At 41.8% G+C, this 14,771-nt stretch overlaps 1 protein-coding gene across 1 annotated transcript; it reads right to left on the bottom strand.

The window, feature by feature from the left end:
- Window positions 1-4,804: 4,804 nt before the first annotated feature.
- On the bottom strand, window positions 4,805-13,227 carry LOC149279545 (NADH dehydrogenase [ubiquinone] flavoprotein 2, mitochondrial-like). The gene is made up of 8 exons (XM_089501071.1): window positions 13,186-13,227; window positions 12,007-12,066; window positions 11,709-11,771; window positions 11,440-11,556; window positions 10,898-11,066; window positions 9,836-9,945; window positions 5,834-5,910; window positions 4,805-4,898 (listed from the first exon to the last, which is right to left on the bottom strand). Exons 1-8 carry the CDS (start codon window positions 13,225-13,227, stop codon window positions 4,805-4,807), a joined length of 732 nt encoding a protein of 243 aa, XP_089357197.1.
- Window positions 13,228-14,771: the final 1,544 nt, after the last annotated feature.

Here is a 14,771-nt window from a genome sequence, read left to right as displayed (position 1 = left end):
TTTTTTTTTTTTTTTTTTTTTAGGACCTAGTTATATAGTTTGTTATAGTTCAATTGGAAACAAATGGTTATGTTGGAAGAAATGAAACTCCTTACCGGCTCATCGATATGCTCTCTGAACCACTTGAGCCCTCGTACAATGGCTGAGTGTCCCAGGAAGCCCTTGCCTAAAGCATTAGAAATTGGAAAAAGCAGTTGTATTTAGTTTTCCCTTGAGGGATGGATCTAATAAGTAAAATTCTATATAATTAGTCCATTTCTGAATTGGCACATGCATTGTGTGCTATGGAAGGGATATATACTGCTAGCGTTCATTCACTTTCCCATCATTGTACAATTTCCCAGCCTAAATACTTGGTTTCTTGATCTCTTTGGCAGCTCCTCCAGGTTTCTTGCCTCTGGAAAGTCGCAAATGTTCCAGTGATCTCACAGGAAAGGCCCTCCGCATCATAAGCTTCCTTGGGTAACATGACATGTATGGTTGAAAAGGCGAGAGTCATAATTGGATATATAATACCTTCGGTGTCTGTGGGGTTTGTACCAACCGCAGCGGATCCTCAGTAATGAAACCGGGCTTAGTAAAGCATTGCGAATGTCACCGAGCCTGAGCTCAGCCTGCTTGCTATGCTCACAGAAACGCGTTCGATTAGTCATTTTGCAGATTTTTACGTGGTTATGTAACTCTGAGGGAGGACCAATTCCGCAGCAAATATCACCGTTGCAGTGCAGTTTTCCCAGCAGCGTTGTTTATAATTATGGCTTTTTTTTATATAATACACACCCTTCTGCTGGCAGGAGGCACACCTCACGCGTTTACAGAAACACGCTTCCTTCTCTTTGCTTCTGTTGACAGGTTAGAAGATTTAAATTCTGTAATTACAGCCGTGCCGCAGATCTGCTGACTTTGGAAAGGTAATAGAAGTTTTGTGCCTTTTTTTTCTCTCTCATATAAGGGAGGGTTGAACGAAATCTAATTTATATTGCATAAGTATATGCTTAATACCGCAGCAGAATTCTCTCCATTTATTACTACTTTACTGCACAGCCAGATAATTTGTAATATTGATTCTTAGAACTCTGTACTGTGCATGTAAAGTATTATTTTCAAAGGTCCTAGAGTTTTGATATGTTTTATAGTTTTTACAGAAAGGAAATTAAAAACCTTTTTTTCTTAACATCATTTTGACACCAACAGAATCACCACGAATTATGTTCTTGACCCATTGCAAAATAGTAAGGACAAATAGCAAGTGAATGTACGTGTACAACAAATGATAGATATCCTAGGCACACAGTGCCTTATTGCATCAGGTCATTGTTTTATTGGGACAATCTACTAGATTGTTCTATTAATTCCCAGAAGGTAGGAATCCAATAGCGACGTTCCTGTAATCTGACACTAGAAATATCCCAGCGTATTGATGGAGAAGGATACCCTTTTTTTTTTTTTATAACTTTAATATAAAGTAGAGCGTGAACTGAAAGGAAGTCTCTCTCCAAGTTACTTAATGTGCAGAGCTTTATGGTGTCATGAAGGAACATGTAGCCAAGTGAAGAGAACCACGAGCACACACGGCCAGCAGACTACAGACATTGTGGTGACAGGGGATTTGATTGTCTGTTGTCTGGATCAGTTCCATTGTGCTTGTCAGGACAACCAGGGCAGAGTGCCTGTTCTTAATAGCATTAGTATGATTGCGGCGCTCTTTGTACTAGCCTTCAGCCGGCTTCCTGGTAGCCAATGAGAGCGCTGATCCATAACTGCAAGCATCATTTTGACCTGCCTGTTTCCATGGTAACCAAAGGACTGTGCCCTCTCTTTATTACACAGCGAAAAAAACAAAACATTTGGACCAGATGGCATCATTATACAATCCATTAAAGAAACAAGAACATATAAACCAATAAATTGGTTATATAATAGTTTAAAGCAGGGAGTCAATTTGATGTAGACGTGCTTTTTGCCATTACATTCACAAGCACCATGCCAAATGAGTATATTCATTCAATATTCAATTTATAGAAAGTGGATTTTTATAACTAAAGGATAGATACTATATACACCATACTAGTATAGTTGTGGAGAAGAAAGAGGGCATAGCAAACATTTTCTAAAAAAAATAAATTATTTTGTGAACGGATGTATCAAAAAGTTAAAAACAAGCTCCCAAAATATGTAGTACACTCCAGTGGGTGCTCAGAAACAGACACTGGGGAGACCATCATATTTTTTTCCTTCCTTTATAGGCACTTGGGTGTTTTTTATCGGCTGCCCTCTATTGTAACAAAATTAAACACAAGGAGTTTTGAGCCAGATTGAGAATGTGATGCACGTGGATCGTTTCCACAGTCATAGTTCAAATCTACCAGACAAGACCCGCTCTCCAACACTGCGGAGAATGTCGCCAGAACTGCAGAAGTTCTTCCAATGAAATATCCGTATTGCTTTGTTTCTAGAGTATAATCATTCTTCATTTGTAAAGTATAACGTAGGTTATAATAATGAGTTGTGGCAGAAACTGTTTTGGGAGCCTTTGGCAGTAGATACGAGGATCCTCAGGCGTGCCAATTCCTTTATATGCACAGGCCTCTCTTTATAGGAGACCTTGAAGTTTGTTGTCTCTGTTTTTTGGGGAATTGTTACTCTACCGCGCCAGATACATTTTCCACTGACAATAGAATGTGGTTTCTGGAGCAGCCGGGAAGCAGCTGCCGGATCAGAAACCCCGGAGATAGGAACAATGTCGTCATTTTCCTTGCTGTACTGTGAGGAGAGAGAAACATGCCCGACTGGTCCTTTACGGTGGTGAACATACTTCTTCGCTTATAGTTTCCTCCTGTATGCCTAGCTTTGCGGAAGCGGTAGGGCTTCTGGTTTGTTTCTCTTTAAACAGTTGATCCATTTCAGCTGTTGTATAGAGGAGATATTTATACATGCACAGGCTTCCAAATCACGTCTGAAAATAATCGTGCCACCGCTGGCTGGGAATCTGTCCTGTATTCATCTAGATATTTTCTCTTATGTTCTATGCTTTGTTTACATTTCCTCAAGAACCAAACTTTCTGTATGGTTGGGTGTGTGCAAACATCTTTGCTCCTGTACCAAAAACAATTAAATGAAAAACACCCCCCCCCCCCCCCCCAACAACAAAATGATCTTCTCCTTCAAGAAAGTCAGAGGTAACCCTGCAGCTACTATCCCTCCATGTAGAACCAAGTGATGGTGGTTCTTGAGCATTAACTGTTTCTTAAGAGGTTAGATCTGGACTGAGTCTCTTTTTCTTCAACCTTCCTGACTTACTCGTGTGTCTCAAATCTGGTTGTATGACAAAAGGGGACCTGTAAAATTCTGACACAAAGCAAAATGTATGGTCCTTCTAACGGCACATTGTCCAGGTCCTCGTGCATCAGAATCCCCAATCACTCTGCCACCACCACACTTGCCTGTTGGCATAAAGTACTTCATGTGGAACAGTACTTGTTTTTACTAGACATAACGGTCCGGTGTCACTCAAGAAGTTCAATTTGACTCTTTAACCATTGTTTCAGAAGTTACTCTGGCTTTTATGTTTGAACCCAGATGAGAGACAGATACCTAAATGGGAGGGGGATCTGACTTTAATGCTTTGATCAATCTTCCTACAACAGACACACTGAGGTTAACTAATGTCCAGCACCACCTCCTTTTGGCTACTGCGTCTGACAGCTCAATTGAACCACAGAGCCATTTAAATGAATTTATAACCTTTTTTTTTCTCTTTTGTTCTAGATTGTCTTTTGAAGGTGGTATGCAGGCTTCAGTCTGTTGTATAGGGCTAGCATTCAGGTTAATATCGAGCAGGGTTGCAGCCTATAAGCAGCATTTAGGTATTTAGGATGGTGAGCGGTGCATTTTTTTTTTTTTATTTTTTTTAAAAAGCTATTGCCAAGCCTAGTGAATTAGAGCACACAAGCAAATAAGACAAGTTTCTCTGTACTATCAGAACAGATGTGACCTTCACTCCCTGCTTTAGTCTCTTCTGACTTATTAGGTAAGAAGGAAGGAGAACCTGTTCTATCAGCCTCGTTGTTGGCATTTTTGGACAGACTATTACCTCCAGTTTGATTTATATTCTTATTTGTTTTAAGAGGAAGGCTATATTTCCAAAATATGGTTCTGTTATTTGTTCCCCATTTCCTCTATTCTTGGTGTTGTCCATTCTGTTGTCATTCTTTAAGCTACAAAATTGTTTTCCATGTTTGTGAGCATGCAATGTTAATAAATGTTCATTATTAAATAAAGTACTGTTTTACCATTCTACTAAGGTGTAGTTTTATTCTTAAATGGCACCAAACGAGAAGCGTCCAGCCTGTAATCAGGACAATGCGGAATTATATTAACATACAGAGGGATATTGGGAGGGAGTGGTATATCTGCTTTAACAAAATCACTTATTTAAAAGGGTATTCCAGTCATCGTGCATTTTAACATGCTGGCTCACACACAAGTAGCTTCATTTGTATTCTTTGGAGTGAGTTTAACAATGCTCACTCAAACATCATCTGACTTGATTCAGTAGTATATTTAATACTTATAATGGCAACGTGCAACTGTTTCATTGCCCTTTTAAGATTCAAAACTGTTCCACAACGCCTACATTTTAGAGCCAGTCTCTTGCATTTAACCAGATGGCAGCGTTGTCTGCCAGAACAGTGTGTGATGCAATAATCACATTACACAACTGACACACTTCGGATCTCTTTTTGTAACTTTTATTTAAGTATTTGCACGCACATATTAATGGGTTAAGCATTCACATTCAAACTCAGAGGTCGGCACGGACTCCGAAGCCAGGTCCTTGTGGTGGCCCAGATAGAGAGGTTAGTCCTCCTGCAGGTTCACATGAAAATCGTCCATTCCTATAAACCAAATTTAGTACAGTTATTCCTGGGTAAAAGTATGCAAAGCATCACACATGTGCCTGGCATCAAGAAGTCATCACAGCACAAATGCAACATCCAAGCATCCAGCCCACAGAACTTTGATACAAGGACTGCTTTCTTACTAGTTATTCAAACATGTAATTCTACAGCTCTTTATATTGACACTCATTTTGTAAGCACCGGTATATCGTTTCCTTCCACAGAGCCCTGCGCGGGACTGCTTTTTTAATCCCGCTCACGTCCGCAATGTGGGTGTTCCGCTCCCGCCACATTTGTGGCCAATCACGCCCACCTCCTTACCTAATTTCCCGCGCAGTCCGGCAAGGCTGCCCTCGAGTTGTTCCCTCACAGCGTCCCTTCTCTTGCTCTGTCCACGAACAAGGCGGAGTCACAGGAAGTGACATCACATCACGTGACTCAGTTTTGTTCCTGGGCGGAGCAAGATAGGAGACACTGTAATGGAGCAGCGAGAAGGCAGCCTTGCGGGATTACCGGGACCCACAGGTACAATGCCTGACCGCCTGCTCCCGCCCAGCAAGACCGCCCGCAAGTTTTTTGGCGGGTCCCATGGGACCCGCCTCCCAATGCAGTCCTCTACTTCCACATGCCACTGGTTGTGCACAGGACTACAATGAAAATCAACTCCCCACCACCCGCATTTCTTTAATAGCGGGCATAACTATTTGCATGCATGTTACGGCTCTACAGCTTCCCCTGAGCCAAACCAATACACTACACTACCTCCCACTGAATAAACCAATCAATATCTGGTGCTTTTAATAAATGGCGTTAACTGCAAGTAAGCTGAACACATTTTCTAGAATACTTCCAATGTACATCATAATGGAATAATTACAACCGTTAGAGGTTTCCCTGTGAAATGATCTGTTTGGGCCGTGCTCTGAACTTACCTTGGGCCAGGAATTGGAACTTTGCCAGTTTTCAGATCATCTATAATATTTTCAATGTCTTTTGTCTCCAGATCCTCCTGCAAGAGTTATAAATATACACACACATTCATTAGATTGCTTAAGAGCTCCATCACTGGAAATGCTAGTATTTGCATATCAAAGACTTAAACATGTAAGGTGTGCTTTATGGTGTTTTTCCAGAAAAAAGTAGAGAATAAAAACACTGAAGAATGTTATTGATTTAAGTAAATCCAGGCAGTATTAGGTATCTTTTTTTTTTTTCCTGTTTCACTTTACTGCTGCATGATTATCTCACTGCAGGCAGCACAACCAGGTATGCTGTGCTTATGCCTATGGTGCCATCAACCTACATGATGTCAGGCTTGTATTTAGGGCTGCAACTAACGATTATTTTAATAATCGATTAGTTGGCCGATTATTTTTTCGATTAATCGGATAAAAAAAATATGCAAATTTTTCGTTTATTTAAAATAATTTAATGAACTGGATGTTAAAAAACAACTTAATTTACATTAACATTCTTATTTTGGTATGATGTAATAAAAAACTATTTTCAAAGTACAAGAACCCAAACACAATATTTATGAAACAAAATAACCCCAAACATTCTGAAAAGAGGTGGACTATTACTGTTCAAGAAACTTTGCCCCAGCCCTGGCACTTTGCACCCAGCACTTTGCACTGTGCCCCTGCACCCAGTCTCCAACTCTGCCCTGCCCCCACACTCACACCCTGCCCCCACACTCACACCCTGCATCCCCACCCCCACTCACACCCTGCACCCAGTCTCCTACCCTGGCCCTTTTAATGCAGACTATGGAGGCTCTCTCTGCTGAGCCAGCACAGCCTTCATGGCACATATACAGTGAAAGAAAAAAATTTGATCCCCTTCTGATTTTGTACGTTTGTACCAGTCTATAATTTTAATGGTAGGTTTATTTGAACAGTTAGAGACAGAACAACAAAGAAATCCAGAATAACGCATTTCAAATAAGTTATAAATGGATTTGCATTTTACTCAGTGAAGTATTTGATCCCCTATCAATCAGCAAGATGACTGGATTAGGGCTGCAGCTAACGAATATTTTCATAATCGATTAGTTGGCCGATTATTTTTTCGATTAATCGGATAAAAAAAATGTAATTTTTTCATTTATTTAAAATAATTTAATAAAGTAATGTAGGACGTAAAAAACAAACAGCAGAATAAAAAAACTGATAAAAATGCATTTTTATTTATTTTTTTATTTCCCAACCTGCCCCCCCAGTTATGCACATTTGAGCCCAGGCTTGCCACACTGCCTGCCAGATATGCCACATACCCCCAGACATGCCCCCCGCACATATGCCATATTTACCCTATATGCCTTATATCCCCAGATATGTCACTCCGTCCTCCCAAGGTATGCCATAGTGCCCTCATAGATTTGCAGACTCGCTCAGACAATACTTTTATAAATAAATACAGGCTTAATCTTCACTGCCCCCAGGATTTAGATTCCCCTCAATTAATTAAATTAACCCTCAGTCCTCAGCATTGAATTAACCCTGAAGAGAAGACCCCATTAACCATAACTGCCCCCTAAATTAACCCTAAACACCCCATTAACTATAACCGCCCCTAAATTAACCCTGAAGACCCCATCAACCACAACTGCCCCTAAATTAACCCTAAACACCCCATCTCTTAAAAGGAGTGCTCCTCATCTCAGCTTGTTACCTGTATAAAAGACACCTGTCCACAGAAGTTATCAGATTCCAAACTCTCCACCATTGGCCAAGACCAAAGAGCTGTCCAAGGATGTCAGGGACAAGATTGTAGACCTACACAAGGCTGAACAGGCTACAAGACCATCGCCAAGCAGCTTGGTGAGAAGGTGACAACAGTTGGTGCGTTTATTCGCAAATGGAAGAAACACAAAATAACTGTCAATCTCTCTCGGTCTGAGGCTCCAGGCAAGATCTCACCCTGTGGAGTTTCAATGATCATGAGAACGGTGAGGAATCAGCCCAGAACTACACAGGAGGATCTTGTTAATGATCTCAAGGCAGCTGGGACCATAGTCACCCAGAAAACAATTGGTAACATACTACACCCGCAAGGTCCCCCTGCTCAAGAAAGCACATGTACAGCCCATCTGACGTTTGCCAATGAACATCTGAATGATTCAGAGAACTGGGTGAAAGTGTTGTGGTCAGATGAGACCAAATTGAGCTATTTGGCATCAACTCAACTTGCCATGTTTGAAGAAGGGGAAAGCTGCCTATGACCCCAAGAACACCATCCCCACAATCACACGTGGAGGTGGAAACATTATGCTTTGGGGTGTTTTTCTGCTAAGGGGACAGAACAACTTCACCACATCAAAGGGACGATGGATGGGGTCTTGTACCTTCAAACCTTGGGTGAGAACCTCCTTCCCTCAGCCAGGGCATTGAAAATGGGTCGTGGATGGGTATTCCAGCATGACAATGAGGCAACAAAGGAGTGGTTTAAGAAGAAGCACATTAAGGTCCTGGAGTGTCCTAGCCAGTCTCCAGACCTTAATCCCATAGAAAATCTGTGAGGGGAGCTGAAGGTTCGAGTTGCCAAACGTCCGCCTCAAAACCTTAATGACTTGGAGAGGATCTGCAAAGAGGAGTGGGACAAAATCCCTCCTGAGATTTGTGCAAACCTGGTGGCCAACTACAAGAAACGTCTCACCTCTGTGATTGCCAACAAGGGTTTTGCCACCAAGTACTAAGTCATGTTTTGCAAAGGGGTCAAATACTTATTTCACCGAGTAAAATGCAAATCAATGTATAACTTATTTTGAAATGCGTTATTCTGGATTTTTTTGTTATTCTGTAAACTGTTCAAATAGACCTACCATTAAAATTATAGACGGATCCTGTCTTTATCAGTGGGCACACGCACAAAATCAGCAGGGGACCTGATATTTTCCTTCACTGTAGGTCCTCTGGGGAGATCCAAGAGGGAATAAAGGTCTGCTGTGATTGTGCAAAGGAATTTTTTTCTGCCCCTCGGTTTTGTAGCAGAGGCTGCTGCCCCTCAGCATGACATATTATTCCTCTCCCTCTTTTCTAAAAGCCGTCAGGAGAACATACACAGAATAATATATTATTGTATTTAGTGTAAGGAAAAATGGGGGCATCATTTCCACCCAACATACAACAAATGCCATCTGCACGTCTAAAACCTTTATTTAAATCCTCAGAGCATCGCTGTGAGAGTAGCAGGTGGATTATCTAACTGGTAACACAGCAACAATCTGACCGGAGCGATATTGTAGGTAAACACCAGCGCATTCGCTCTAAGGGCCGGGGAAAGGCCATACACTGGTAACATGGAGTTATGTCTATTAAACACACAATTCTTTTTAGCAGACGTTTAGTTCTGCTCTACGGCAAGTTCTGTCCATGAACTAATTTGTATGTCAGTGCGCTAATAAGAGGTTTCCTGAAATATAACCAAAAAAATGCAGCGCCTACTACTTACACGTTTACAACGCACCAAATAAAGGGTTCCTCTAAAGGCGAAACAGCGGCAGCTGAGAGGTAACACTTGTCACGTTAAATTATCTATGCATTATAAGCCAGGGCTGGTATTTCTTAATAGCGAACACAGAGGTAAAATCTCTCTGCATTACGAACAGATATTTTTGTTGCTCTGCAACAGTTTTGGAACTGTCAGACACTCAATTGGGACGGAATAACCCAACTGGGGGTTGAGCTCCTAGGTATACTGAAGCTCAGGTTAGTTGGATGGCAAGCTTGAGCATTTAGTATGTAGTCAGCAGCTCAGAATTATTATTGACTTATATACCATCACATTGTGCAGTACGGAAACGTGATCACGTGTTATTAAAAAGAAACTAAGCGTCTATTCTTAAATGGTTTTACAATATTCTGTACCGTGACTTGCCACAGGCTAAAACGGCTACTGACCATAATCACTTAATAAAAACTGATTATACTTACATAATAATGGTCGTTTATTTGAACCATTGGTGCGTTCACACAAGCCCCAAGGCATTCAACTTCTGTTAGAGTAAATAGCTTGTCCGGTGTGGTCTCTCCTACATGAATTCCTGTGACAAGGAAACACAGATTTGTGGATACTATAAAACGCATCACAACAGGTATCATAACAACTATTACCGTCCTGTTACGAACGATCATACCAAGCGGACGTGTTATCCATCTATTACAGAGCACAAGACTATTTTTGTACTTGATAACCAGCTGCTGGACGATCTTTGTTAACCAGATTAACCTGAACCACTACAGAAGCTGTAGGATGGTAAATAGTAGAGAAATGCCCCCTTGCGGATTTTGTTTTTATTTTTGGGGCTAAAAAAAATATATTTAGATATCTGCTGTTAATTTAGGCCTTCCCCAAATAAGCCAAACAGCGAGGTGGTGATTTCCACTATTCCCCCTTTTCTCATATAGCAATTGCATATTAATAAATACACAGTCGCTCAGTGGCCCTAAGTCTTTGGTGAACTCTGGATCAGCAAGTACAACTACCATGGCTTTAGTTTAGACAGCGACCACACATACAACCAAAATATATCAGCACACACTGCGTCTTCCAGTGTGTCATTTGACGTTATGAATGGTTTAGTATAGTAGACAAGGGTGCATGGAACACCCTTCCCCGACATTCAATACTGTAAGGTTATATGTACAAAACCCATCAATGCAGACAAACCATGTTTTTGTATTAGTTAAAAACCACACATTCGTAAGTCCTAACGAAGTGAACCCATCCTGTGTGGACGACATGGTCCTCTGCGGGTAGAATGAACGCATGCTTTTTATTGCAGATACTAAATGTCAGGCTACTTAAGTGCAAATCTTAAATTGTAGCTGGTAGAAATGCAGTGTGCTAGAAATGGGTACAAACTCTGCAAAAGGTGGCCTGATGCCCGAGTCACAGGTAATAAAAAGGTCATTTTTTTACATGTGAAACACTCACAGCATAATTTGCTTTCAGTATTAAACCCGTTGCTGAGTGAGCCTCACATCGCATCTTACCTAGTTTCTTTTGGATTGCCTCGAGGATGCTATCAGAATCTCGAAGCATACATGGGGTTGTTGTACAAATCTGTATGTGATACTTTCCAACTGGTTTCCTGTTGAACATGGTGTAAAATGTGGCCACCTCGTACACGCGCATGGGAGGTATCCCTAAGACTTCAGCCACCTGAAACAATGCAGCGCACATCACAAAATGTCATGAACAGGGCCACTGATGGGAACCTTTCCAATGTACTGTATAACATCATATAGAATGCACAAATATGTTCATATGCATTCTTGGAACAAATATATAATATTATATATACACACACACAGAGAAAATCATTGACAGGACCAGTGACTAGCAGTAAGTATATAAAGCGCAAGGGGATGTAATTGGAAAATAACTGCGGCTCGGGCAAATGCATATCGGGGGATCCGGCAGATCTTGTCCTCGTGTTTTTATTGTCATGTTCTCATAGCAAAATACATGAAAAGCATGAAGAGCATTAGCAAACAGCACAACCAGCTTTAGACCTCCTCCCCACGGACCCTACCTTGTTCATTGCGGTAATGGGCAGCCAGCCGTGTTGCCGTTGTGCCAGATCAAGTACTGGGATTACAGCCGATGCTTTGTGACCTTCTGGATAATTGCCAATTATTGCCTCGATTCTCTTCAAAAATAAATACAGAGACAAAAAGTCATATTATTAACACAAGGACCCTGAAACATCGGTTTGCTTGCTATGTGGCCAGTTAAAGATGGGACCTTTATATGATCTTCCCAAACGTTAACACAAATAAATACTGATGTGATGCAATTTACCTTGTAGTTTTCTGCCGTGAAGTCAAAATGTGTCTCTGGATTGTTCTCCGGTGTATCTCTGTGCTACGAATAACCATTAAAGATTGCGTTACAAGCGTGAGTGCACACAGTTCCCACGTAACAGACAGAGGTAAGGCATTACACGCCATTACCTACATGCAGCTTTCCAGCGAGCGGTCACTGAAACAAACACACGCCACGTATATAGGATGCATTCAGAAAGCATTTTAATCTAAACATATCAAACTTCAATTATGAAAACCATATTTCCGTTATGAAGATTTTACAATTAACTCACCACAAAAGACGCTCCGCCGGCTCCGCCGCATCTTGCCGTTTCGTGCAAGTATCGCCTGACCTGAAACATTGAAAAGTAACACAAGAACAGTGTTTAGAGAACCCCGGATACAAATCCTTAGCCACCAACATTAAATGTATACAGGTTAACATTATATATATATATATATATATATATATATATATATATATATATATAGAAACAATCCTGTAACATTATTCTTTCTGATTTTTTAACTCAAACTTTAGCCTTTTTTTGTTTTTTTAAGTCCACTCGAGGTAAAAAAAAAATTCAAAACTTTGTTTATGCAATCAATCTGACAAAGCAAAGGAGCTGGGGAAGCAAACCAAGTGTGTACGGATTATTGGGATGAACCAGAAAAGTAAAAAAACAGTAAGGGATCATTCGTTACTAGCACGGAAGCCTTATTTCCAGCCAAGGAACTCCTTGGGTGATCGGAGTCGTAATCCCTTTGCTGACCAATCACTGCGCTCGCATTTTAAATGACAAATCATTCTCTCTGACACCTGCAGCTCTCTTAGGAATTTTTTTGTTGGGGCGTTATGGGGGAAAATATGCATGTCCTTATATTTGGCTTGTAATAGCTTAACGCCTTCGGACACTATAGACGTACTATTACGGCCGGAAATAAATTAAAAAAAAAAAGGCATCAAGATGACTCCCGGACTGTTCGCCGTCAGCAAGCGCCTGCATCGGAGGACGTTTCCTTCCAATGTCCGAATGAGGAACTGGGACCCACTTCGATTTATGAAGTCATTTGTGATTTCTACATGAACTAATGGGATCTGAAACATTTTAATTAGGAATTGTACTGGGGGGGCATTCTCATGTCAGATGGGTTTAGTTGGATATTACTATGCATGTTAATGCTCCACTGCAACTGCAAATCTTGCTGTAGAGAGTCATACGAAGAGCTGTAGGTATATTACACGCTGCACAGTGCGATTATTATAATATTATAGATGTATATGACACACTGTCCTTGCCTGCCCCACACTGACTGTGCGCACACTCCGCTCGGTCAGGCTGCGGCCCACGGACTACTCAAAGCTGAAGGTCGAGCTAAGTATTTCCACCTCACCAGTGCCCTTGCTGGATGTTGCACGGGGCACCACCCACAAACAGCACCACATTTCCCCTTGCAAGTTTCCCGCTTACCGAATTAGTAACCCCCGCCCGGAGCCGCGCACACAGAAACATCGCAGCGTTCAGGACTCCCAGCCACCAGCGGAGGAGACAGCCAAGCGAAACCAATCGAACGCCGAATAACACAGCCGCACAACTACTGTTGGCGACTTCAAGGGGACGTGTAATCGAATACCGAATGCATTAACACGGCAAGCGGAAGTTACACTTGACCTTTCAACGTCGCAAGCGATCCTCTAGTAGTTCCTACCCAGTAGAAGGGCTCTGGTGACGTCAGCAGGCCAGCAGAAGAATTACAGGAAGCAGCAAAACGCCGATATTCTGCTGCTGCTTAAATATGGGATGTGAGGTGTTAGTGAGAGGAGCAGGTACTGCGTGTTTCTGGGAGTGCAGATAAAAAAGTAATAATAAATATGTTTTATATTCTTGTCTCTGTGTGCCATCACCTGGCTGGTAGTCCGCACAGTCCTGAAAGTTTTTTTGCGTGGCTGCCGCATGATACACATAACACACAATGCCAGTCAAAATTGGGAAGAAATTATGTTTTTATTTGCAACAGTGTGCCTACGTGTGCAGGATATTGGGTGCACACAAATGAAAGCCTTTTAATCTCTGCCTATTTTTTCTTTTCAAACTCAACAAATGAAGCTCAGTTTCACACCCTGTAACGGACCGGTACTGCTACTGCATAATCAGACATCCAGAGGCTGTCAAGTGGTTTTAAAGGTAATGGCATTTATTTGTGTCCCACATGTTTTGGTACCAGAATACCAACAAATACCTAACAGACACAACTGCCAAAGTGTGTGAAACTTGCTCATTGCGAATAACCGGACTTGTAATTGCACTAATTGTGTTGTTTTTCTGCCTGGTTGCGTGTCTGAGCAAAAACCATCATGTCATCGATGTGTGCGACTGAGGAGGAACCTGAAGTCTCCAGAGATCTGCTGTTTCGGGTAACTGTAAATGGCGAGTAGGGATGCACCGATATATTGGTGGGCAAAAATGTCATTATTGGCAAAAGGCAGAGAAAAAAAATGGCAGAAAATAATCGTCCTCAGGGGCGGACTTACCTGTGGGTGGCTCGCACACACTGCGCGAGCGACATCTCTTGTTCTGGCCAGAGGAAGCAGGAACCCAGCAGAGTCACGTGAATGTATGTCCCCTCACATGACTGCTCCGTTCCTGCTTCCCCTGGGCGGAGCAAGAGAAGTTGTTCGCACAGAGTGCGAGCAACGCAGAGGAAAGCAGTGGCCCCTGCATAAGTATACGAGCAAAACCAAGATCTGCACTTCAGGTAAGTGGGTGGGGGAGGGAATATGAACGAGTATGCGTGGTTGAGGGAATGAATGAGTATCTGTGAATGAGTTAATGAATGTGAATGAGGAAATGAATGAGTGTGTGTGATAGCATGGATGTGTAAGGGGGGGAATCATGGCACAGGGATGCTGTAAGTGATGTGCAGACCCCATACTGCTGGCAGCATCAATACAAAACGGGGACAGCTAGCCAGATTTTAGCATGTATTGGCTGCCTGTGCATGATAGGAGTGTGATTGCTATATAAAATACGTATGATCATATACATATGATTGATGT

Source organism: Sceloporus occidentalis, unplaced genomic scaffold (genome assembly GCF_023333645.1).
Source record: "Sceloporus occidentalis isolate IW3139 unplaced genomic scaffold, rSceOcc1.0.p SCAF_162, whole genome shotgun sequence".
Taxonomy (NCBI): domain Eukaryota; kingdom Metazoa; phylum Chordata; class Lepidosauria; order Squamata; family Phrynosomatidae; genus Sceloporus; species Sceloporus occidentalis.
The sequence above is the reverse complement of the archived record's forward strand: the minus strand, read 5'-3'. Positions and strand labels throughout refer to the sequence as shown.

What these genes read in the sequence shown, in the direction of transcription:
- LOC149279545 (XM_089501071.1), bottom strand. Translation starts at nt 13,227, where the DNA reads ATGTTTCTGTGTGCGCGGCTCCGGGCGGGGGTTACTAATTCG. An exon ending in TCACGGCAGAAAACTACAAG is followed by an intron (nt 11,557 to 11,708) that starts GTAAATTGCATC and finishes TTATTTTTGAAG; the next exon opens with AGAATCGAGGCAATAATTGG. An exon ending in AAATAAACGACCATTATTAT is followed by an intron (nt 5,911 to 9,835) that starts GTAAGTATAATC and finishes TAACTCTTGCAG; the next exon opens with GAGGATCTGGAGACAAAAGA.